The sequence below is a fragment of the Lactuca sativa genome, chromosome 8 (genome assembly GCF_002870075.4).
Source record: "Lactuca sativa cultivar Salinas chromosome 8, Lsat_Salinas_v11, whole genome shotgun sequence".
Classification (NCBI taxonomy): domain Eukaryota; kingdom Viridiplantae; phylum Streptophyta; class Magnoliopsida; order Asterales; family Asteraceae; genus Lactuca; species Lactuca sativa.
In genome coordinates, this window is record NC_056630.2 from 18,287,012 (window position 1) to 18,313,933 (window position 26,922).

The following is a 26,922-nucleotide window of genomic DNA, read 5'->3' on the forward strand; positions in this document are numbered from 1 at the left end:
TTTGTGTACTACCCTTCAAAGATTCATTTATAATAATGTACATTTCAATTGCACATCCAAACGATCCAAAAGTTGCATTTACAATACACTTAACAATTGCAAATGAAAAACATTCAAGAAATTCAACATTCAACTATAACAAAGTACATTCCATTACCATTCCATAATATTGATTTGCTAGAAACTAAAGTTCATTACAATTCCATTACATTGATCTGATACATAAACCAAAATACAACAACACCAATTCCAGAACCCCCTACATAAACTGAAAGCAAAAAACCCTATTCGATTAAAATCTAAAAACCCCTACACCGGTTACAACCCAAAAACCCAAATTACATTACCATCCAAACTTTCACAAGATACTTACTGATTATAATAAAACCAAAAAAGAACACCCATGAACAAAACAACATCAAATGGTAGTTCCATAGTTTAGTACTCGCAATAGCAACCCTCTCTTCCAATCAATTCATTGATCTTATCAAACCTGGAATCACCACCAATGCCCTAGCACACATAGGAGGATCAGACCATCGAAGGAACCCGCATCTTGTACAGTTCCAAAATTACCTTACAGGGTTACGATCCGTCCATGAAGTGATCTTCATTGCTTCATTCCCACATTTGCAAGTCACCATCTTTGAATGCGAAGCGATTGGATATTGTAAAGGGTTCAACGGTCAACGAACACTGGAAGGGAGAAGAGAGATGACGATCGCAGATAAAGGGTTTGCCCAAAACTCGGGCATGCAATCTTTCTTTTAAAGAGTGAAGGTTACAAGTGAAATGACAAAATTACCCCTGCAATATAATATTGAAAAATGATTTAACGACTAAATGGTAACGGAGTGAGCCGGAAGGACTGAACAATAAAAGTTTTGAAACCATAAGGACTATCCATGAAGTTTTTTAAAATTAGGGACCAAACTTCAGATTTTGTGAAACCACAGGGACCATTTTTGAAGTTTTTTCTAAAAAAAATTGATAAAATTCTTTACAACAATTTAAAACTTTTTGTTTTTTTAAACATGCATTACAATTCTTTTATGTTGTCATAAAAACAATTTACGACTTCTTATTTTGTTTTTCATGTTTAATGTATTTTTTAACATTATTTTTTTAATAAAAAAATTAATAAAGTTTTAGAAAATGTTGTAAGTTGAATATGAAAATACGTAAGTGAAAAACATCATAAAAATCATAAAAATTGTATAAAAGTATAAAATCATGTTTTCAAAACTTGTAACACAAGTTTAAAAACCGTAAAAATGTTATAGAAAATTATAAAAAGAATATGTAAAAGTTGTATAAAATTTAAAAAAAAAGCCTTCAAAAAATGTAAAAAAGTGTAATGTTAGCTTAAAAAGGTTAAAAAAGTTTAAAAATGAAAAACTTTCTTTTTTAGGAAATTTATAAAAAAATACAAACAAAATTTGTAACAAACTTAAAACTGGACCAAAAATATAAAGTTGAAAAGTATATGTTATAAAAATGAGAGCTGATTCTTATATAAAAGTTTTTTTTCGATCCATAACAATTATACTTTAATATTTTGTATTGTTCAACACTATAAAAACACATATTATTATGTATAGAGAAAAATTGTCGTGTACAAATTACTTCCTTATAAAAATGGAGTTTAAGAACATGAAAACAATCTTAATAGATCTTTTTACCAAAAACAATGCTAACCTTTTATAAAATTTCATTTCAGTTCATATAAACTAATAAGCATTTTCACAAATAATTACTTTTTATTTCAAATTCAATCCAAAAAATCCATAAGGCTATGGTAACCAAAACTCACGCACTCACATCGAGCACTAAACACCAAGCTTATTCTTCTCAATATCACTTTTAGAGGGTGGAGGGATGAACAGGATCGGCCCAGGCATACGATGGTCTGGTCCATGGGCCAAGTCATTAACTTTTTATGGGGCATATAATTGGTCTGAGTCTTATGGGTATATAATTTCTTTGGGCCTAAAATCTGAACATAACCGAAGATAAGGAAAGAGGTGTGCGACTGCGTCGCCTCCAATTCAAAATCAAGAATATATTGCTCTTAGCTTCGAAAATTCTCCCTATTGGATAGAGTCCTTGTCTCTTTGATTTCCGATTTCAAGAAATTTAGGATGTTGAAATTGTAATTACTTGTGATTTCTGATTAGTTGTTATACCTCATACCCGAATATTTGATTCCACATTCAGATATATTCAAAATACTGTTGATACTATTAAAAGATAGAATGTTTGTTGCTATTTCAAATCAAAATGTGATATGATGTCTGCTTCTTTGGTTGATTGTCCTTTATTTTAATTCAGAAGCACAATTTACTATTGATCCATATTTCAATGTTTAGTATGACCTACTTACCATAACATACCCTTAAATTGTTACGATATATGTGAAAAAGAAATCAATGTATTTGAAAGGAAACTCATATGAGATTCAAAGGTTATCCTAGATTATGATATAAAAGCTTAAAGGTATATAGTCATTTACTTGCAAATTTGTATAGCTGAAGACTTGAAGAGAAACAACGTAGATAACATACAAAATGATCTTATGATCTTATCCATGCTATCATTTTAGCCATTGGTTAAATACTAGACGAATCCAACCATGCCCCATGTTGTTGTGCATAGATAACTCTCTCTCTTTCTCTCTCTATGTTAAGAGTAGAGATTGGAAACAAGAGACTAAGCAATGTGTCACCATAACCAAAAAAACACTAGTTTTGGAGCATGTACTTGACCATCGATAAGCCTGTGGGCGGAACAACAAGGACGATCTCTTGATGGAAACACATATGAAATGGAAGCTTCCTAACATCCAATATGTCATCCCAAGGGTAAAACTATCGAGCAAAGGAAATCCGGATTCGATCACCAAATATTTGGGGCCCTATGACATTTACTATACTCAATGTTATAAACACTCATCCTTTATCTGAGCTTGAGACCAATAATAATAAACTAAAAAGTTTATAGATGACGGAGTTAAATTTCTTTTATTATGTATATGTTTTGTGTGAATAAATTTAAGACATAAAGTTAATTTTTCTAGCTTTTTTAGATGCATATTCTTTAATAAAAATTTTCATAATCTGTTTCTTTTACTAAATGTTTTTCAATTGACAAAATATCTAATCCATTTAATATTTCTTGTGACATCATAGATTTTAAATAACTTTTTTAACAATTTTAGTTTAGAAAAACTTTTTTCTGCAAAGGTAACAGTTACATGAATAGTTAACATAATCGTATAGGCAACATATACATTTGGAAAAGAACTAAATTTTTTAATGTAATTAAGTATATTAATAATTGTACCACGTTCTAAATGTACGATATGTCTTAAAAGTTTTAGTTCATGAAATGAATCTAAACCATCAATATCTAAGTTATCATCGTGCTTTAAATTTTTTTCAAGATTTAAACAATGTTCTTTTAAAGTATTTTCATCAAATGATTTTAATTTTTTTATACTAAAGAAAAAAACCAAAACTATTTTTGAACTCATTAAATTGATCAAATTTACTTTTAAATGAAGTAATAGCTTTATCTACTATATATAAAAAGTAATCGATTATATGTTCAACAATTAAAACTAAGTAGTCTCAAGACCTTATTCCTAATGAAAATACATAAAGAGGTTAACCTACAACACCAATATACAATAAGACAAGATATGAGTATTGAAGATATTAATAAAAACTCAAATAAAAAATCGGAATAAGATGGTCAGAGACAATATTTTATTGGTCTTATCAAGCTCATAGTAACGCGATGATTTAACGACATAGGAGTAGTGCTACAATTCTTTGGTGGTGAGTAGTATGAGGTCGTTTCGGTGAAGAAGCGTAATGATGATGGTGACAACTTGGGGTTTATGAAGGGATCAACTACTTTTTTAAGAAAAAAGGTGAGATAGTCTTAGGTTAAAGAAAGGGAGAGAAAGTAAAGGATTGAGTTCTGTTTTTCAACAAGTAACATTGATGCGACGTTATCAACCGATATTTATAGTTTTTTTATTATTTAAATTATTCCACTTTGTTAAATATCTAGATTACTCATAATGTTTTTATTTATTAGTCATAACACCAATATAAAATAGGGTTAATGTCACTGAGGCCCTACGAACTTTCTTGTTTTGGTTTAAAAGGTCCCTTAAGTTATTTTTTTTTGCTTTCTAAGTGCTTAAACTCATATTTTATGGGCTAAAAGGGTCCTTCATTGAATAGGTGAAGGGGTAATCGGGTTACCATTGTCTAGTCAGACAACCACATGACATTAACCCTCATATTACCAATGCTTGTGTAGTAGTTCTGTTGGATTTTCAAAATTCAGAAATATAATCAGTCTCCTAGATTTGTTCATCACCAGAACTCAAAAATTCAGTTGTGTTCCCCACGATTCTAGAAAAATCTGATGAACCACGTCCAGAAACAAGAAACTGAGAAAAAAGCTCATCAACGATTTTCTGAAAATGTGTTCTCCCTATGTCTTCAATTTTAGAAAAGAATTTGTTCATCATCCACCATTTCATGAAAAACGTTGTTGTATGCTGGATAATTGGTCTCCCAGGTTTGTTCATACCAAAACTCAAGAACTCAGCTGTGTTCCCCACGATTTTAGGAAAATCGGATGAAACTGAAAAACATGTTCATCAACGATTTCTGAATATGTGTTCTCCCCATATATTCAATTTCAGAGAAATTTTTATTCATCATCTATGTTTTTGTTTACCATCCACCATTTCGGAAAACATGGTCTGCCCTAGAACTCGATTTCAAAAAACCCTAGAACACAAAACTTGAATTAAAGAACACACATTTTAAGAAAATCCTAAAACAAAAAACATACGATTTCAAAAAAAAAAAAAATCCTAAAGTGCAAAAAACACGATTTCAGAAACACATGATATCAGAAAACCCTAGAAATTGATTTGAGAAACTCAAAAATCACGTTTCATTTTCGATTTCAGGTAATCCCACGTGTCTCCTGTTCTTGCTTCGATTCCGCTTAAGTTTCGAAGATGGCATGTTAATGTTGGTTTCAAACACATGTTTCTTCACTCTTTTCATCATCATCACCAACAGTCGCACATCTCTTCAACTCCATGAACAGTTGTGGATTGAAAGTAAAGAAGTAGATGTTTAAGCGTCCTAATGTGCGCTTACGTGCCATTAAAACCGACTCTAGTGGGTAAAAGGACCAAACTAACATGTTAAATATGAGTTTAAGCCCTTATGAAGCAAAAAAAAAAAAATAAGTTAAGAGACTATTTAAATGAAAACATGAAAGTTCCTAGGGTCCTAGTTACATTAACCCTATAAAATATGATATACTTTATAAAATTTTCAAATAAACCAGGATAAATGTGAAATTATTTAGAAAAATGCAAAGAATATATAACTTGATATATAATTTATATACGATTTAAATAACTTACAACACAAATAATAAAACAACAAGATGCATGTATGAATCAACAATCTCATGTAATAGTATCGAGTTGCGTTACGGTGGAACTTATATCTACCCACAACACAAAGTCAGAAACCCAAGCTAACAGATCTCTCCATCCACTCTCCAGGGACGAAGACGATGCCTAACAGAACCAAAATTCCTCCCCTCGCCATTCTATGGGGTTTACTTCTCTTTGGAACAGTCGTTTTTGTTCTGGTACTTTTAACATCATCATTTATTCATCGCGAACAACCTATAATATGGAAAATCATAATCTTTTCTCTAGTTTGTATCCACTAATCTGTTTTTACTGTTTACAGAACCGGATTACTGATACTGATGTTGCTTCAGAACAAAAAGCTGTTAAAAATCAGCACAATCATAAGGTAATCTTCTTCTTTCTTCTTCTTATATGTGATCTATAAGTGTGTTTAGTTTAGGTTTCATCTTTTATTTCCAAATAATTGCTGTTTTTGGTTATTGACCTAACGCTTGACCTAATTTACAACCTCGACTGGGATTTAAGAGGATAAATTTGATGTGATTATGGATTTATCGGCAATTAATTAGGGCTTATAGCTCCATAATCTGAAATACATGTCCATTGATGATTGCTTATTAGGCAGATGGACCAGAAGGGGATCTAGATGAAGTTACACACAGGGTTTATTTTGATGTTGAGATTGATGGAAAGCCCATGGGTATGTTTCATAATCTGCATCTCATCTATATATACTTTCTTGAGTCTCAACACATAAATGTTAACAGTTTCATAATCTGAAATGCATTGATGGATTCACCAAACAAGTTTTCTTTTATAAACGTGGCAACAATTTAGAATGTTGATCATTCTTGCTTTCAGGACGCATAATCATGGGCCTTTTTGGGAAGGCAGTGCCAAAGACAGCAGGTACAAATACAACAGCCAAACATATTGATAATACTCTTATTTTTGTATGTTTCGAGATTTCTTAATGTATAAAGATTAAAGAACTTAACTAATACTTATTATATTTGCAGAAAATTTTCGAGCTCTTTGCACAGGTAACTACTCAACTTTTAATTCTTTTACTATGTTTTCTCCTCCCTAATATAAATAGTAAAAAAACTCCAAAAGCAGAGAAAAACCATGATGAGCCTATCCAAAGAGAAATGATTACAATCACATAGACTAATCTTTTAAGCTAATCCCCAGTATTACAATTTAGCCAATTTTCTTTCCCTTTTGGATTTTAGGGGAGAAAGGAATTGGGAAAAGTGGAAAGCCTCTCCATTACAAAGGAAGCACATTCCATAGAATCATACCAAGCTTTATGATTCAAGGAGGTGACTTCACACGTGGCGACGGGCGTGGTGGGGAGTCCATCTATGGTGAAAAGTTTGCTGATGAGAATTTCAAATTGAAACACACAGATCCTGGTAAAAAAAATCACCTTATTAATTTAAAAAAAAATTGTTAAAATTTTTATTTTGGTGAAAACAGGAGTTCTGTCTATGGCAAATGCTGGACCGGATACTAATGGCTCTCAGTTTTTCATCACAACAGTTATAACTAACTGGTGAGAGGTTACTTTCTAGTTTCTACACAACAGTTTGACTTTTGAGGTCAAACCTGTTTTATTTCAATTTTGTGAAGTTTAATTTGGTTGTTATGTTTTTGAAGGTTGGATGGACGACATGTGGTGTTTGGGAAGGTGGTGTCGGGAATGGATGTTGTGCATAAGATTGAAGCGGAAGGGAAACAAAATGGTACCCCTAAAAGCAATGTTGTTGTGGTAGACAGTGGTGAACTACACTTGTGATTCCTAATGTTCTATTTTACATTTTTACCAGTTTTATTCAATTGAAAAACCTTTTGAACATATACCTTAATTCGCACCTTTTAACATGTTGATTGTAAAATTTGAAGAGGTTAGATAAAAAGATGACAAGTCAAATTGTAGTTATTGTGATTTTGCTTTTGTGTGGTTTATTTCGTAAACCAATTGTAGTAACAAATCCAATTCGCATTTCAACTCTTTAGACCAAATTGGCCTCTTCAATCGGACACCACTGTCATTGTGTTTCAAGTTTCCAAGTGACAATATCTCCAGAATTGTATGAATTTACTCCAAATTTGCTTTCAATCAAAAAACAACAGGTCGATAAACTCGTATAGATTAGCAGCGACTCATCGGATCAAGAACAGAACAAATTACGTATATACATATTACTCAACAACAAATCCCTACGATATTCCGTAATCAAGAAATACAAAATCAAACACCAGTCAACTTCCGAAAATTCAAATTTCACATCATAATCGACCAGAAATTACGACGAAAAAAAAGAGAGGAGACTTCGGAATTACTGAAAATTGCATAACGCCAATCGATCAAGTATCAACTCTCCTTCAGGTTGTCTGCATCAGTCTCTGAAATCCGTTGATGAAAGGCGCTGGAGAAGTTGGTAGATAGATCGGAGTAGAGGGAAACGATTTTGGAAACGTTGTTGTTGATCTCTTGAATTAGGGCAACGTTTTTGACCATGTTCTCGTGAATTTTGGAGCGGTGATTCTCGTTGACCTGTTGAATCAAAGCTCGGTTTCTGTCCAATACGGATTGGACTTCACGGAAGCTGTCGGTGAAGTTACTCCACACCACCTCAGATTCTTTGCTGTTCTGTTCTTCGTCGGATACACCACCGGCGTAGCCGCGACCGTCGTTGGTGGCGGAAGGGGGTTGTTGAAGGTTGGATGATTCGTCCATGCTCGATTCAGCTGCGGAGGAAGAATCGAGGGTTGTCATTCAACCAAATCATTTATCCGATTTGATGAAAGCTTCTTCTTTTGTTCGTTTTAGTCCACGTTAACGCAATGGTTCGGGTCGGATCAGACGGATAAAAGAAAAAGAATCCGGGTCCATTATGCGGGTTCAGTAAGAGAAATCCATTTTTTTCAATTAAAACCTCAGAAAATTAGCAACCAAAGTTAACTTTTTTGGGAGTTCTCTTTACGGACAATCGTGACGTATTCAGGTTGACAGGTCAAAATATATCAGTCCCAACATAATTTATTTAATTATATAGGTCACGGGTTGGCTAGTTTAGAATATAAACTCATATATGATCCGTCAACCCATTTATTTATACAGGTTCACAGGTTGGTACGTTCGTGGGTCAGATTTGGGTTCGTATATTTGTGGGTTAGATTCCATAAATAAAATTGATAATTAAACATGAATAAATTCTTGATGCAAACATATCCGAGTTTTTGAAAATTAAGTCTTAAACATTCAAATGAAAATTAAAAACATTTATCGAAACATGTTTAAACTAAAACATTAATACAAATATAGATAAATTCAATCGCAGATGTCGACGTCATTCGATAATGATTCAATCGCTTATGTCGCCATCTTTGTGAGATACTGAGATTATTTAAGGCAAACGCTAAAACGTTACAATGCAAATTAGCATATGGTTACCTGCGGGTCAAATGATCAATGGTATTAGGTATCCTATCCTAGTATAAATATAAAGTTTATAGTTTATAATACTTATACATTTAAAAAACATATAATTTTTTTATTAAAATTCTAAACGGGTTGGCATGTCAACCCATATATTTTTTAAGAAACTCATATATGACTCATTTAATAAACGGGTTGACGGGTTGAAAAACTCAACCCAAACCCGTTTAGTTCGTGCCGTGTCACGGGTCGTGTTGAGAATCGTCAGACTTAGTTCCCTTAAAAGAAGTTGAAAACAATAATTAGACCCTAAAAAAATGTTATTCAATATTTTAGATCTGTGAAATGACAATAATGGGCCTCAAGTGCCAAGCATGTGTTTGGCGTTTGAACTTCACTGGAGAAAAACGGAGTCAATACGAAGGCCTTGAGCTCTTGACTTAAAACAGATAACAAACCAATCATTTTAATGAGAAATTAAATATCCTCCTACTTTTTGTTCATACTATCTTCCTACATATTTTAGATGGTGACAAGTATTATTAAATTAATTTAAATTTGATTGAGATGTTAAATATGTACATTTGTCATTATCTTAGATAGGTAGAAAGAAAAATAAGAACAAAAGGTAGGAACATATTCAATTTCTCATCATATAAAAATCTTTCAGGAATCCACGCATAAATTTAGTATAAATATAGGGACAAAAAGTATAATTTACATTATTTAAAAGGCGAGAAGACCCGACATTAAATGTGAAAAACATACAACTTCAAAATTAAATGGTTTGACGCATTTACATTTACCAAACTATTAATTATAAGATTTTTTATTAATAAACTAGGTGTGAAATCAATGTATTACACATGTTGATTAGAAAAAGTTTAAATATCAGGGAGAAAATAATAAGTATTTTTCAAAGTGGAATCTCTAATAAATGAATGTTTTTTTGCCACTTGTCACACTTTTATTTAATTTGTCAAATGTCATTTTGTGGTTATTTTGAATTTTTTTTCCACATGCCAAGTTTTTCTATTTTATTAAATTCCACATAATACCTTAATGAACTTAGATTCTTATTTCAAAATTTTCAAATTAAAACTTATTAGTTTATTTTGTTTATTTATTTAAATTTAAAAGATAAAATAATCAATTTTAATAATTTATTATTTTTCTTATTTTCTTGTAAATCCAAAGTTCTTAAATATTTAGATCTCTCTCTCTCTCTACATATATATATATATACATATATATATATAATATATATATATATATATATATATATATATATATATATATATATATATATATATATATATATATATAGGGTTGGGTTATTTTGTTTTCACTATCTATTGTGTGCATGTATGATTGATTATGGACCAATCATTTTAGTTATTTTAAGAAAATAATTAATGCATATTATATGTTGAAGATATAATGGATATTAATTACATCTTTAGCATTTAATATGCATTAATTACTTTCTTAAAATAACTAAAATGATTGGTCCAGAATCAATCATACATGCACACAATAGATAGTGAAAACATTTGAACCTAACTCTCTCTCTCTCTCTCTCTCTATATATATATATATATATATATATATATATATATATATATATATATATATATATATATAATTAATCCATTTAATACATGGGTCTTACACCTAGTTTCAAAATAAATAGACATATTCAACTAATGAACCAATAGGATCAAAAGAATCACTAATAAGAAGATTATCCAGAGTATTAAAAATTGTCTTGCCATCATTTAAACTATCAACCTTTCATTCTCATATATCTGATAGCTAGTTTGCAAATGTTGTTATTTCTTCAATATTAGATGTTTGAACACTTAACCTCATATTTTTAGTTAATTTTAGAGCTTTGCATTTTGACTAGATGTAGGAATAACTTAATGAAGCATTCGTAATGTCTTGTGTGACAACCCGAAATTTCTATCTTGTACACTTATTCAAATCAATCAAGGTCAGACTCCGTTTTGCTATCTTCTGGCATTATTTAGAGTCAATTTGAGTGTTCTAAACCTAGTATAATCAAGGAATGAGGGTAATTGAGTTCAACACCTTTCAATTGAGCCAAACACCCCTTCATGAGGTGTGTGCGGCTGCACACATCGGTGTACGGCCGTACACCCATCCTAGCCATACACTCATGTGTATACATGGTGTATTCTTCCATCTTTCATCACTTTACACACTCTTAAGCCAAGAAATCAACTTCTCTCTCAAGTATCATCCGATTTTCCTTCTAGATCTTCAAGTGTAAGTGTTTCTTTATATGATTTGTTGATTCATTACACTATCTAGTAAGGATCTATCATTTCATCCATAAAATTACACCTTTTGTTTAGATCTTCAAGTGTTCTCCAAGAACACCAACAACACCTACTAAGTTTTTGGACCACAAACACCCCTAAAGGCTTCTATATTGTAAGTACCACTCCTTGTACTTATTATTTACTAGTTATACTCCTTAGAAACCATCCAAGACATGATCATCAAGGAGTGTACGGCCGTACGCACCCCTTGTGGCCGTACACCCCTTTGTTTAGTGTTATTTGGCTTCAAACAAAAGTTATAAGTTAGCACATGATCAAGAACACTTATGGGATGCAAAATAGAGACTTGGAATACAATTTTGACTATTTTTTCATGGATATCAAGCATGTACAGCTGTACACTCCTTGTGTGGCCGTACACACCCTTTTAAAGGCCCAAAATAGCATCAAACTTCCATTCCGGCTAAGCAATGGTCAAAACACCTTCCTTAGAACTTTCCTAAGGCTTGGAAACACATTTTTGGCACACTTCATAATGAGTGTGCACCGCACACACACTTGGCCGCACACTCTAGCTGCACACACACAAAACCCATGATTTTGTGGCCTTACACTCCAATATAGGGCCATACACTCCTTATGTGCAACCATATGTGTTGGTAACACTTAATTCTAAGAGTTTTTATGTCCCTAAGGCGTGTCCCTATCACTATTAGTGGTTATATACATTAAATTTATTCATATATGTGTAATTATATGTTAAATAGGATTTGTTTGTGCTCAAGACTCCAATTGACACCCAACGATCCTATATCGATCTTTCATTCGAGTTACTCACTACAGGTGAGTTCATACCCCTTAATCTACTTTTTAAATGATTTTAAATGCTTTTATAAGGGGGGGGGGGGAGGGGGAATACAAGTTGAAACATTCTAGTTATTATATCAATCACATGTGATTAATAACTAGAACAAACAAATAGATTTTTTTATTACATTCAAACTGTTATCAAACATATGGATTTCAAATACTTCAAAATGTTTATCAAACAATTTTACATAAAAAACTCTTTATCAAACTTGTTATTAAATGCGAAACCTTTTCTTTTTAACTCTTTTAAACATATATATTGTCAAAACCATGTCTAATGCTTATATAGTTATATAAGTAAGGTTGAAAGGACTTAGGACTGATAACTCACTTTATTTCATGTTCCTTGTTTGGTTGTGGACTTAGAGTACCCTGTTGTTTGTCCGAGTGTCGTTTGATCATTAGTTATATATTTTGTATATATGTATATACATAAAAGCTTTTATCTCAGTTCAACACACTAAGTCATACAAACAACTCTACTAGTAAACTATAATAGGTATAGTTTAGGAAGTCACTACTCACTATTTATAGTACAATGAAACATACAAAGAGTCAGTTCATACATGATTCAATACATACTATAACGAGAAACAATACATACTATACACTATACAAGAGAACATACTATGATGAGAAACAAAGAGAACATACTACATACTAGACATAGAGAACATACACTACACTAGTACATACAATACATATACAAGAATACTATAACATAAATGTGAGTCACTACTTCGGGGCATGACATCACTGCTGTGGCTCGTTTTGTAATCAGAGTCTCCTGGAGGGAGAGCGTGAACTTGTGTATAGATCTATACGGGACTGACCGTCCTACACCTTGTTGCTAGCTACAGTGGGACCTGCACGTCTATGGGTGACGAATGTCATACCATTTCGACGTCTTCGAGCGTCGTGTTTTACTAGTCAATCAAGTATGGTTACAATTATATCACATTATACCTTAATTAACAATCGGTTTAAGGTAGTTAGTACAGCAGTAGTTACTATATACAACACTACAATACATCATTAATTTCCCATTGCATTCACATTGTGATCTTCTCACATAAATGGTAATGTAAAAACTATATTTTGTTAATGATAGTCACACTTGGTAGAAATACACACTTTTACAAGAAACAAACATACAAAACAGTTGATGGCTTGGTAGAAGGCTACTTTTAGTAGAAAATATAAGATTTTCTAGGATATACAAACATTTACTACAAACTTTTACAAACTTATACATTAAACACTTACAAACATTTCCATACAAACAATGAAACTAAAATGCTTATGAACTCACCCGCTTTAAAGCTGATAAACCCTTTCAAAATAACTTGTATTCTTAAGTCATCAGTAGACAGGTACCGATGTCAGGCTTTGAGAAGATGGAGCTTTCAAGACTTGTCTCTTATTTTGATCATTCATATTTTGGTGTCTTATAACTATATAGAACACACTTGTATTAAATTATATTATTAATGCAATGGATGACATTGTTGCTTGTTTACTATTATGCTTTGTTGTGATACTGTACATGACGTCCTCTGCCCCGGGACGTTTCCACCGTTCAGGTTTTGGGGTGTGAAATCTTGTCTACTTCCGTTAAAAACCCATGTATTATACACGTTGATTAAAAAAATATGGAAAACTAAGGATTTAACATTAACAAAATTTAAAATGATATATTTCAGTAGGATTTAACTGAAATAAGGAATTATTAGGTATTAAAAAAATATTGAAGCATTAAACATCGTTTGCAATAACTTCAACCAAATCACTCTATTTTTTTAACGGCTGCTTAATGGTGAGAAATTAGTATCACTAAGTTAGTAGAATTCACCAACACCTAGATTAAAATTCGGGATCTCCAATTTAAAATACAAAACCTCTACTAAATGGGTTAGTCCCACATTGACAACCAAATCACTCTAGTAATCATGAAATGAGGAATTAATAAATACATTTAATAAAAACAAATCAGTGAAACATCAACCATAGTTTGTTATAATTTAAAATAAATCGCTCTATTATTTGTGAAATTCCAAGTGGTCATTTCTTCCCTTATCATCTCACGTATTTAGATCAACTTTGAAATGTTCTATTTGCATTATCAAATTCACATAAATATTCAACTTTTTACTTTATAAATGAAATTGACACTAATTATGAAAAAAAATGTAATGATCCTTATTTGTTATTATGAAGCAAATTATAATATTTTGGGATGTTAAAACCATTACACAATCATTAAGAAGTGAGACAACATGTTTAGGATTAAAAAGATCCATAAACTTGTTGATATAATCCTTGTCATTTAAATAAACAGTCAAAAAGCCCGAAAATTTATTTTTTGGCTACAAAATTAATGTAAATGATATAGCCAACATTAATTATGTATTATTTGGTAAATGATCTACAAATATAAAAATACATGTGTAATGTCTACTACAATAATACAATCCAAAATTTTGGACTTTTGATTTGATGGCTAAAATTACATGTGATTAGTAAATATAGTAACTTTCAAGAAATGATGAATAATTTTTAAATAATGAGATCTTTTAATTTATAAATGTGCCAAAGAAACGACTTTTTACTTTTAAACTGAAACTTCATAACTGTTTTCTAAAATATAAACCTTCAAATAGTGATCTTGTAAATATGAATTATAAATCAAAAAATACATCAAAATATGTGTTTTCTATATTTATCTATTAACATGTAACATTAGAAAATACAAATCTCTCTCTCTTTTAATAAAGAATTCTACATTTGTCGCTTGTCATTTTCTTTTTATAAATTTTAATTTATTTTTTCATACTCTCTAAAAATGACACATGTCTTTTTCTATGATTTTATATTAATTTTTTTTTTCTAAATCCTTTAAAATTAACATTATTAATAAAGATTTTGAAATTCGAAATGTTTGGTAATCAATAATAAATAATCTCCTATTTCACTTATTTTGTTACAATTATTATCTATATTATTTTAATTTATCAACCGTGTATTATATTGGTTATAACCTAATATATGTATGTGTGTGTATATAACTATATATATATATATATATATATATATATATATATATATATATATATATATATATATATATATATATATATAGGAGTAGGATCAAATGAGAACATCAAAAAGGTTGAGAACGCGAGAACAAAGTATATTCATTTGCGATTCCATGTATTCATTTGTGGATAAATGATAAATTTTTACGCCTTTAATTTCAATTGAAGAGAAAAAGCATATTCATGTTGATTGTGCGTAAAAATTTATCATTTCTCTACAAATGAATACATGGAATCACAAATGAATATACTTGTTCTCGCATTCTCAACCTTTTAGGTGTTCTCATTCGATCCTTTCCCTATATATATATATATATATATATATATATATATATATATATATATATATATATATAGAGAGAGAGAGAGAGAGAGAGAGAGAGAGAGAGAGAACTAGGTTCACGTGTTTAAAGTAAGTATTGTGTTATTGTATGCATAAATGTGGGCCAATCAAAATTAAATAAAAATTAAATAATCAAATAAATAAATAAGGGTACTTTAGTAATTTGTTTAATAACTTCCAAAAATAATCCTTATAATCATGGTATTGACTTTTATTAAATCACGTTCCCCTCTTTATCTAAAATTCGATTATGAAAACCCTAAATTGAGCAATCGATGGAAACAGGATTTAAACGCAGTACAGGTCTTGTGGTCTCGTCGAGCTCGAAATCCTCCAGCGCAGCGGCACCAACGACCCTTTGTGGGGTTGCCCTTCATCGTCTTCTTCATAAACAGGGGTGTGTTGTTGGGATAATCATCTTAATCACAAGCAACTGGAAAAGCACTCATTTTCTGAGGCTCGATGAACAACTCTTCTTCATTTATCTACTCCTACCCATTATTTTCAATGCCGGGTAAGCCCCAGTAGCTTGTTGGATTAATTTACATCCATCCTCCCTTGTGTTTCTTCATTTACTTTGGGAGCTAAGTTTTCTACTTTCCACATATTTCAGGTCAAGAAGAAAAAGTTTTTCCAAAACTTTTTGCCGATTATGTTGTTGGGAGTCACTGGTGTTTTCATATCAACATCGATCGTTGCCGCTGGTAAATAATATTTCTATCAAAAAAATTACCATGTTCATATCAACAGTAAATGATTCCATCAAAATTGAAGTTGAATGCGATTGTTTCAACCTATAGGTTGCTGGTGGGTGTTTCCGGAATTTTGGCTCAAGGGTTTGACAATCAGCGAGTATCTTAGATTGTAGCTCTTAGGATGCACACCAACTGGTTGATAAAATGCTTGAACCAACCTTTTCAATTTTTATTCAAGACCGTTATTCAGGGTATGCTTAATTTTCCTTTGGGTATGAACTGTGAACTATGAACTACGAAGTATATGTTTTAAAATTAAAATCCAATTTTATCTTTCTTTGGTATAAAAATATATTTTTTTTTGAACGAATGAGGGAAATTCCCTCTTTTTTTGGTTGGTTTGCTGGGTACATAAGGGCACGAATTGTATGAAATCACGAATCCAATTCTGCTGGAATGGAATCATGAATTATAATTCTGTTGGAATGGAATCACGAATCCATTTCTCTTTAATGGGTTTTGCGTGACTTTATTTTGGTTTGCTTCTTTATGCTTGAATTTTATCTTATATTGTTGGTTTATAATGATCAAGTGTTGAATACCATTATTTTTGTAGGTACGAAACGAGAGATATCAAAGCAAAACATGGTACATATGAAACTTACTACATTCTACTGGAATGGAATCTTGAATTCTGATTATGTGAGAATAGAATTTTGAAGATGAACAATGTATGGGATGAAGATGAACAATGACCACCAATCTTCCAAAAAGAATGTATTATTCTACCAGAATAATATACAATATAATGAAAAAATATATATCTAATAGTATATTCTGGTAGAATGATTTATATATTGTGTTTTTTGTGTTATTAATAAGTGTAACATTCACATAGAATAGTATATATATTTTTTTCTTTTCTTAGAATGTAATGAAATTTTTTTTAACTTGTATCCAATATTTTGTTATTCTTCAAGAAGTTCATTAAATCAAAATATATATTATGTCAGAATGTGTAATTATTGTATGGTTCAATTATATTTGTTATTTTTTAATATATTGATAAACATCTTCCGTCAGAATTTTCGAATTAGGAGAATTATCATCCATACAATCAGATTTTTAAAATTAACAGAATCTATTTTCCTTAAAATATTTAATTTTCCTTTTTTAAATTTATGTTAATTGACTAAAATACCCTTAAAATGAAATTAGTTGGTATTTTTTAATTATATTTAATTTAATAATATGTATTATTCACTTTCCAAAATTAAGTAAAATGAGTGGCCCACTGTAACGACCCAAAAATCACGACTAAAAATTTCTTTTAAAACATTACTAAAACTGGATTTATAAAACGTATCATAAGTCAAACATAACTTTCGAGTATTAAATTCAAAACATAGCATCATTATCAGAGTCAAACATTCTCAGGCTAACTGACTATGGTGTGTGCTCTGCAATCTTCCCGAGCTCCTCTTTTGAAAACCGAGTACCTGAAACCAAAACTGAAAACCGTAAGCACGAAGCTTAGTGAGCTCCCCCAATCTACCACATACCACACAAAAACATATAAAGCACATATTGGGCCTTGCCCACTGCATCAGACCGAAGTCCGGACTAACTGGGGCCTTGCCCCCTGCATCGGACCGAAGTCCGGAAACTGACTGGCACCTTGTCCCCTGCATCGGACCGAAGTCCGGGCTAACTGGGGCCTTGCCTCCTGCATCGGACCGAAGTTCGGACTAACTGGGACCTTGTCCCCTGCATCGGACCGAAGTCCGGGCTAACTGAACAGAACATAACATAAACATATCAACTAGCATGAACACACGTATACTGCATACTACTTCGGGCCGTAGCCCGGAACACATAACACATAAATCCTGCCTGAGCCACGAAGGCATCAGACATACTAACTACTATATCAGATCAACATCCGAAAACTACTGCTAGCTAAACGGGCCGACATTGTGGCCGTAGACCCGTTCCTACTGAAGGGAAACTCACCTGAACTGCTGAGCCCTGCTGATAAACCTCTGGCTGCTACTCGACAATCCCCTGAACCGCTGCTTCTCTAGCTCTCCGAGCTATCAATATACATATAACACTTAGTCTGACAGTCAACTAAGTCAACTCTGGTCAAAGTCAACCTTCCAGGTCAACCCTACTCGTCGAGTCTTCCTGAAGACTCGCCGAGTTCATAAGTTCAGGGTCTTTCTTATTCGCGACCCGACTCGCCGAGTCAGTCCATGACTCGCCGAGTCCAACTAGTTCCAAGTCCTGTCCTGTCCAACTCGCTGAGTCACCACCCGACTCACTGATTCGAGTCTCAATTCAAAGGGTTTAGGGTTTCGCGATCTGACTCGCCGAGTCCAAGAACAGACTCGCCGAGTCCAAGACAATCTTCAACCAACTCGTCGAGTTGCTCGCCCAACTCGCCTAGTCCATGCCTAACTTCAACCGACTCGACGAGCTGTTCATCCTACTCGTCGAGTTCCTCCTCATCTTCAAGCTACTCGCCGAGTCCACTCGAAGGACTCGCCGAGTCTATCCAGTCTTCAATCCATGCAGTGGCTTTTCGAGCCAAACAGAACTTCCAACTCATAGATCCATACTTCTAGGGCCTATTCCCCACGTAAAGTGGCAAACTTTACGTGTAGATTGAGAGATCTATGCTCAAAACACACTAAACTAGGGTTTATGGCAAACATGCTTCTTCAACATACCAAGGGCTGATACTTTAGGGGATTCAAGACTAAAACCAACATGGATCTGAGGTAGCAACCTCAGATCTGGACCTCCAACTCGAATTGGTTACAAAACATACCAATAATGACCAAAACTCACACATAAGAATAGATCTAGATGCAAAGGGAGTCCAATCAACAGCTTATTACCTCCAATTGATCTGAAATGTCTTCTCAATCTCGGATCTACATTCCCTTCTTGCTCTTCCAAGGCTTTTCTTTCTTCTCCAAGCTTATAGTGCTCTCTTCGATGCAAGATCTAGCTCAAAAACGGATATGGCGGCTAGGGTTGATGTTCTGGGGGTAAAGAGGCACTAAAGGAACCCTAGGAAAGAGAATGAGACGCTTAAATAGGCTCCAAGTCCCGGATTTAGGGTTTTCCTCGTTCAGACCCAACTCGTCGAGTCTCCTTGGCCGACTCGCCGAGTCGGTCGCTAACACCTCAACCCGGATCCCGCTCGGACTCGCCGAGTCCTTCCTTGGACTCGCCGAGTCTCTCCTTAAAATTGAGGTCTTCTTTCTTTTCTTGACTTTCCAAACTTTGGGGTGTTACACCCACAATTATGCATACAATAACACAATACTTAGTTTGAATAGAATAACCTAAGCCTATATATATATATATATATATATATATATATATATATATATATATATATATATAATATGAATTTACGTATAACATCGAGAATACAACAATAATTATGGTACAAATTTTTTCATCTTATTTTTTCTAAGATTATTTGCATTTATTATCATATTTAATGTATTTAATACATCATATATATAAATATTGGTATAATGTGGTATATTAATTGAATTTAATTCAAAAAAACCACAAAATTACATGTGAATTTAAATTTATTCAAAAAAATCACAAAATTACATGCACCAATTTGAATTAGAAGATGTCATTTGGCAAAATGATCTTTATTTATTAGGATAGAAGATGCCCATTAAATGAATTTTTTGTAAAATAATGGTAAAATCCCAAGATATTTTAGCACATGAAAAAAACTTTTCATGAGAAAGAAAAAAAAACAAAGTCACTCAATAACTCAATGATAAGACATTTTTCTGTTCAAATTGAAGTCATATTTCTTGAATCTCAATGTGAGCTAATATTATCTTTGTATAAAAAGACACTAAAAAATAAAACCAAAGCATACAAACTCTATAATGTGTTTCACAATGAAACATCTTTCTCTCTTTATTTATATATTCTACCTATTCATCACAATATACAGTTTCGATTCTCTTTCTGAGTTTGGAAATCATAATAAACCCAATTTTCTGGAGTTATATACAGTGTTTATTGTAGATGGACAAATCAATAACTTGAAGGTTCATTGCAAATCAGGAGAAGATGACATCGGTGATAAAAAGCTCACTGTCCCTCAGTATTTTCATTGGACTTTCCGTATGAACTTTGTGGGCACAACACTATACGTTTGTGATTTTCGTTGGATGACAAGTAATGACAATGTTTTGAAAAATAAAACATTTGATGTTTTTGATATGAGAATATCATTTATGTGTGGTGAAAGGTTTGATGTAAACAATTGTTATTGGTTGGTTAGAGAGGATGGTTTTTATTTTGCTAAGGATGATAGACCTTTTCCAGATGGTTGGCAATTTATGTACAACTGGGAATAGTAATTTTAATGAAGCAACTATGATTAAAACATCTTTGTTAATATTTCTGAGTCACTGTGTAGATGCAAACTTTGTTGAATGTGTGGTAAATGAAGAATTATTATGGGTTTAATATATTAAATGTTTTAATTAAATGACCAAAGGATATTACCAATTTAACCTAAAACATATCTTGAAAGTTTAATAGGCTTTGAAGGAAGTGGGTCGGACCAAACTACTAGGTAGCATGGTTTGTGCCCTTACGAAGGGCAATACTAGAGCTTGGTTATGCACTCAAATCTATAGTCTATACAAAAGCTATCAACATTCGTGTAACACTTCTATAGAAACAAAAATAACACTTCCAATTATCGGCTATTAACTATCGGTTACCAATTATTAATTACCAACTATTTTTTTACAAACATATCCTAAAAAGTTTGCTATTAATTCAAATAATTGAATTTGTCCTCTAGCTAGTTAAATATTAAATAAGATTACAGTTTGAAATCATATTACATGAATACAATAATGAAATGAGACTTTCATATATTTAAAAAGAACCATAAAAAAATCATAGTTTACATTACCTATCATGAATTTCACAATTAAACAACGTTTTCTTATTATTGTTATGTTCAATCTCTTGATCTTGATAGGGGGTGCATATGCTTTTCCTAAGGTAGAGAATCGCAATAGAAGCAACTACTTGGATCTCTACGCTGTATACATCACAGATTCAGAAGTTGATAACTTAATGGTTCATTGCAAGTCGAAAGATGACGACCTTGGTGATAAGAAGCTTACACCCAATCAATATTTTCATTGGATGTTTCGTCAAAATTTCATGTTAACAACAATTTTCTATTGTATTTTTCGTTGGATGACACCCGATAGTAAAGAATTAAAAAATGCAACTTTTAATGCTTTTGACATAGAAGTGTCAATTTTATGTGGGGATGAATACTCTATAAACAGATGTTATTGGTTAGTAAGGAAGGATGGTTTTTATTTTTCTAGAGATGATAATAAACCTTTTCCTGATGGTTGGAAGTTAATGCATACATGGTGAGATCGGTATGAGTTTTTTATTTGATAAATATTAAATAAACATCAAATTTATAAGTTGGTCCTTATTGTATTTTTTTCCCGTTTTTTAATATTGTTATAAGTTTTAATAATAAACTTAATCTAGGATATAGTTAAAGAAGTGGTTAATAACTTAATATAAGTTGTAGTGAGAATGTTAAAGGAGTGTTGTTGGAATACGATAATAAATGAAAAATATAATCTAGGATACAGTTAAAGAAGTGCTTAATAACTTAATATAAGTTGTAGCAAGGATGTTAAAGGAGTGCTTGAATACAATAATAAATGAAAAATATAATTTATTAGAACTGATCTAAATCAGACTTCAGAATGTTGTACAAATTGAAAACGAACCAAATTTATGTATATGGTACGGTTTGGTGTTGGTTTTCTAACCTCGGTGCCAAAACCGATTTATGACCGAATAATAAATGTGTATATAGAATATGGATTATAATGGATTCAAAATGCAAATGGATTCAATTAAGAGATGAAATAACTTGTATTAATTTAAAGGCATACAAGGGATAAACTCAACAAGACAACAACCATCTTAACAAGTTTTTGATATGTCCATCTTACTTGCGTATCATCATTTTTTCATCTACCGTATCATATAATCACGGGATAATGACTTGGGAGGGTAATAAGGTTTCCAGCTTGTCCGTATTAGGTCACTAAGGTTTTTTTGTGCGTATTAGACCAATATGATTGTTATTACCGTTTAGAAATAGTCATTTTACCGGTTTTAACGGGTAAAAATGACTATTTTTAAACGGTAATAACAACCATATTGGTCTAATACGCACAAAAAAACCTTAGTGACCTAATACGGACAAAATGGAAACCTTATTACCCTCCTAAGTCATTAACCCTAATTTTAAAGACATTGAGAATATATGACCATCAACAGTAAACTACTTCATTTAGAACTCGCGTCGTCCCATATAACCTGCTACTCCTCTATATGACGAAGCTCTTCATCTATAGTCGTCCCTTTGGGGACATCCTATAAAATTGGAACGATACAGAGAAGATTAGCATGGCCCCTGGGCAAGGATGACACACACAAATCAAGAAATGGTCCAAATTTTTTTTTTTAACACTAATTCCCTTTTCAAATGCTAATAGAGTTCAATTGCAATTCTTACGTTTCAGTAGTTCATCTACTGAAGTCATAATCAGACAACATGTGGATTCTATGGTCAGATTGATCTTCTTGTTGATGTCTTCAACCATTTGTGGCAAGTAAGAGTGATCTTTCTTTCTATAAAGTCTCCTTTAAGTTTTTTACTTTTCCTGTCATTAAGTTTCATGCTTTATAAACTTCCGTTTATGTGTTGTATATAGTCTGTATGTGTTTGTTTATGTGCTGATTTTGATTAATTTTGCAACTTCAATTTCTTAGTTCATGTTGTGGTTTTGCTTTTTATAAAATAATTGATAATAGGCATCATCTGCAAGTCCCTGTTGGTTTTACATTTCCATTCGTTATCAAATGTTGACATTGATGGGAGGTATCAAAGTGAGATTTTGTTTTTGTACATATGGATGTGTTCATGTAAACATTTAAATGACAAAAAAGAAGTTATTGATAAAATGTTGCATATTTATGTAATGAAGATCATCAATCATATGAGTTTCTGGACTTAGAAGTTCTGGAAGGGTTGTGAGATAAGTTTAAATGGAAGCAACTATTTTCAGTCAAACAAATCAGCCACATTAATTAGTAAGCATGTTTTCTAAATAATTAGGGTTAATGACTTAGGTGGGTAATAAGGTTTCTAGTTTGTCCGTATTAGGTCACTAAGGTTTTTTTGTGCGTATTAGACCAATATGGTTGTTATTACCATTTAGAGATAGTCCTTTTTACCTGTTAAAACCGGTAAAAGGACTATTTCTAAACGGTAATAACAACCATATTGGTCTAATACGCACAAAAAAAAAACCTTAATGACCTAATACGGACAAGCTGGAAACCTTATTACCCTCCCAAGTCATTATCCCTATAATCACAATTCTAGCAATTTGCAAGAATGAACAAAGAGTTCAAAAGCCAAACATTTCAAACAACAACGGATTTAGAATCTCAAAATTTTAACTTATAAAAAGACTTATGTACTATCAAACAAATTATTTTTTTTCTAATTTGAACCCCATCAAAAAGTATTGAATTGTAGAATCGCCAAATGATCAAACACGTCGTAATTATTATCACTTCTAACCGATCCCTCTTAACACGACAAATATTTTGATCCTCCACCCATGACAACCATTCTTTAATTAAAGATGAATTAGGGAATCTAAAACCACACCATCGAGCAACAAATGACCATATCGCCCCTGCCATTTCACAGTTGTCAAAAAACGTGATTGACAAATTCACATCCTATACCACGGAGAGGACACCAAATGGACTGCGATTTCATACTTTTTTTTGATAAATTCAATTGTGTCGGTAATTTATCTAACATGAATCTCCAAACAAAAATATTTACCTTCTTAGGAAGTATTTTACACCACCTTGTTTGGACCTCAACAGACACCATAGACACATCTTCTATATATTTGATAGCTTATTTTATTTCCTTATTTTTATTTGTTTATTTTAGATTTTTAGCTCTTTTTATTAGTATTGCATTGTATATTCTTTAATTTCTTTATCATGGATTGTATCGGGGACTTGTTATGTTGCATGAGGAATTTTGCAGGGTTTTGGAGCTTTTTGTGATTGTGGATTAGAGTGAAGACAACTTAGTGGGCTCCCGAGGCATTGTTGGGCTTGGCGGAATCAAAGAAGAAGAATTGGGCATTTAAAGTTGATGGCTTGGATTATTTGGGCTTGTGAAGATGGATCATAAATTTCTAATTTTGGGTTTGGAGCATCCATTTGGTAGCTAAATGATGATTGGTGGATTCAAATTACATGGACAAGGGGGGACCAAAGGAATCTTTGGTGGTGGAAGGGTGGAGTAGTGGAATGGTGGACCAATGGCAACACCGCAGCTACTTGCGCGGCTGCCTTCCACCCTCACAGATTTTCGCGCGGCCATGACCAAATCCTTCCTCTTCTTTGCGAGACCAATGATGCTAATTCTTTATTTGTGCGACCCAACCATCACCCGCGCAAAGTTTGCGAGGGTACTCGCGCAAATATGTCATTTCATAAGAAAATTTCGAGCCATTTCATATGCGTCCTTTGCACGACCAAGCTTTCATCCATGTGTATTTAGGCGGCCAAGAACTCCACCAACACATCATTGTATGACCCGTGTGTCGCTTCCATACTGTCCTCGCGGGCCTCCTCCATCTTGATCCCGGTATGATCCTTCCTTACTCTCACCCTAAGCATTGAGGACAATGCTTAATTTTAAGCTTGGGGTGAGGTAATCTTTATATTTTATTTTTATTGCATTTAGGTTGTATATAGTTTCATTTAGAGTAAGTCATTTAGGTCACTCATAAAAATTGCATAAAAAAATTCAAAAATATTACATATTTTCGTTCTTTCTTTTCTAATTGTCATACTTTTTAGATGCATTCTAGGTTAAGTTCATGCATTTTTGTTTTCTCTTGTCTTCTCATACCTACAGATACCATAGCGCCGAGTCATAAGTATTGAATCATAGATTGGTCCCGGGTCTTGATATGGAATTCCTTGTCTTTGATGAATGGGACACATTTTGAGCCTCACAGACCACTTTGAGACCGCTTGTGTGGGGGCCAGATGCAGGTAGCTTGATTGGGTCTAGGTGTGGAGGGATGTGGTTGGTCATGCCAATGTGTACGAGCAAAGACTAGCCCGGTAAGGTATTTTGAAGACATTGAAGATATTGAAGACTCGCATCTTGGTTTTGGAGGGAGTACCCCTTAGTACTCCCGAGTCTTGTCCGAGCCTTGCTTAGTTAGATTCTCACCACCTTTTTAGGATATGTTATCATTTTTTCTAGGGGTCTAGAGTAGATAGCTAGATAGATTTTGTTTATCACACCTTGCATTGAGGTGCTTGATGAACTTTGAAATGAGTCCCCCAATTCACATCTTTTGGGACCAAGTTTTTTCAGTAACACCCATTTTTGAGTCATATCCCACCCTTTTTAGTTGATCTTGGCGCATTGTCAATGATCATTAGGTGTTCATGTTAGCCTCCATCCTATCTTACATGGTGAAATTCCTTAAACCTTCCAAGAAGAAAACACACAAAAAAAAATGAAGAAATTTGAAAAAGTGAAGAAAAGAAGAGCCTATAAAAGATGATTCAAGAAAAGCAACAAAAACAAAGAAGAAAAATGTAGAAAAAGAGCAACACAAAAGGAAGAACAAGGTTCCAAGTTCAAGACTTATGTTATATATAAAAAAACAAAAAAAATGGAAATCAAGCAGCAAAGAAGACTGAAGACCAAATAAAAGAAGTTCAGGATTGAAGATTTAGGTTGTTAGGTTTAGATTTAGGTTAAGTAGAATTTTTATTATTTTATTTTATTTTTGATTTTTGGTGAGAAAAGGCCCCAACGATGAGACGGTAGACTGTAAAGGATAGTACAAGGGAGAAGCCTCTGAAACCAGATGTTTGCCCGGAGGCCGTGCTGCAAAAACCCTATTTCATATTATACACTTTAGCCTGACAAATGTAGGAATTATAGTGTGTGAAGAAGCGCCTTTCCTTCATGCACTATGGTCTACATTGGTGATTTAAAGTGCCCCCACTAGGCGCATCTCTATTTCCTTTGTCTTGCACACCGCGACCGCATCCAGCCGTGATCTATCCGCCCATCAAGTGGTTAAGAATGTGGTTTATGGTTCTAAAGTGGGGAACATTTTGAAGATGCGTAGGGTCCATTAAAGGACCAATTCTGACCATGTTGACTGATGTTGAACAAGTTCTATGGTATCTTTCTTTTTCTCTTTTTAGTTTAGCTCATCCCGAGCTCATTTTAGTCTTGTTCTAACTTGGGGACAAGTTAGGTTTAAGCTTGGGGTGATTTGATAGCTTATTTTATTTCCTTATTTTTATTTGTTTATTTTAGATTTTTAGCTCGTTTTATTAGTATTGCATTGTATGTTCTTTAATTTCTTTATCATGGATCATATCGGGGACTTGTTATGTTGCATGAGGAATTTTGCAGGGTTTTGGAGCTTTTTGTGATTGTGGATTAGAGTGAAGATAGCTTAGTGGGCTCCCGAGGCATTGTTGGGCTTGGCG

At 32.8% G+C, this 26,922-nt stretch overlaps 2 protein-coding genes and 1 non-coding gene across 3 annotated transcripts; 2 read left to right on the forward strand and 1 right to left on the reverse strand.

The window, feature by feature from the left end:
* The first annotated feature begins 5,512 nt into the window (after positions 1 to 5,512).
* LOC111919715 (peptidyl-prolyl cis-trans isomerase CYP19-4) lies at positions 5,513 to 7,427 on the forward strand. Its single transcript, XM_023915297.3, has 8 exons — positions 5,513 to 5,697; positions 5,802 to 5,867; positions 6,104 to 6,182; positions 6,344 to 6,391; positions 6,502 to 6,525; positions 6,718 to 6,900; positions 6,965 to 7,040; positions 7,145 to 7,427. Exons 1-8 carry the CDS (start codon positions 5,620 to 5,622, stop codon positions 7,281 to 7,283), a joined length of 693 nt encoding a protein of 230 aa, XP_023771065.1. The 5' UTR covers positions 5,513 to 5,619; the 3' UTR covers positions 7,284 to 7,427.
* Positions 7,428 to 7,622: 195 nt separating this feature from the next.
* Positions 7,623 to 8,298, reverse strand: LOC111919716 (protein EARLY FLOWERING 4). The gene has a single exon (XM_023915298.3). It carries the CDS (start codon positions 8,265 to 8,267, stop codon positions 7,863 to 7,865), a length of 405 nt encoding a protein of 134 aa, XP_023771066.1. The 5' UTR covers positions 8,268 to 8,298; the 3' UTR covers positions 7,623 to 7,862.
* Positions 8,299 to 22,711: 14,413 nt separating this feature from the next.
* LOC111919805 (U6 spliceosomal RNA) lies at positions 22,712 to 22,814 on the forward strand. Its single transcript, XR_002859605.1, has one exon. It is a non-coding gene; the product is annotated as a U6 spliceosomal RNA (small nuclear RNA).
* Positions 22,815 to 26,922: the final 4,108 nt, after the last annotated feature.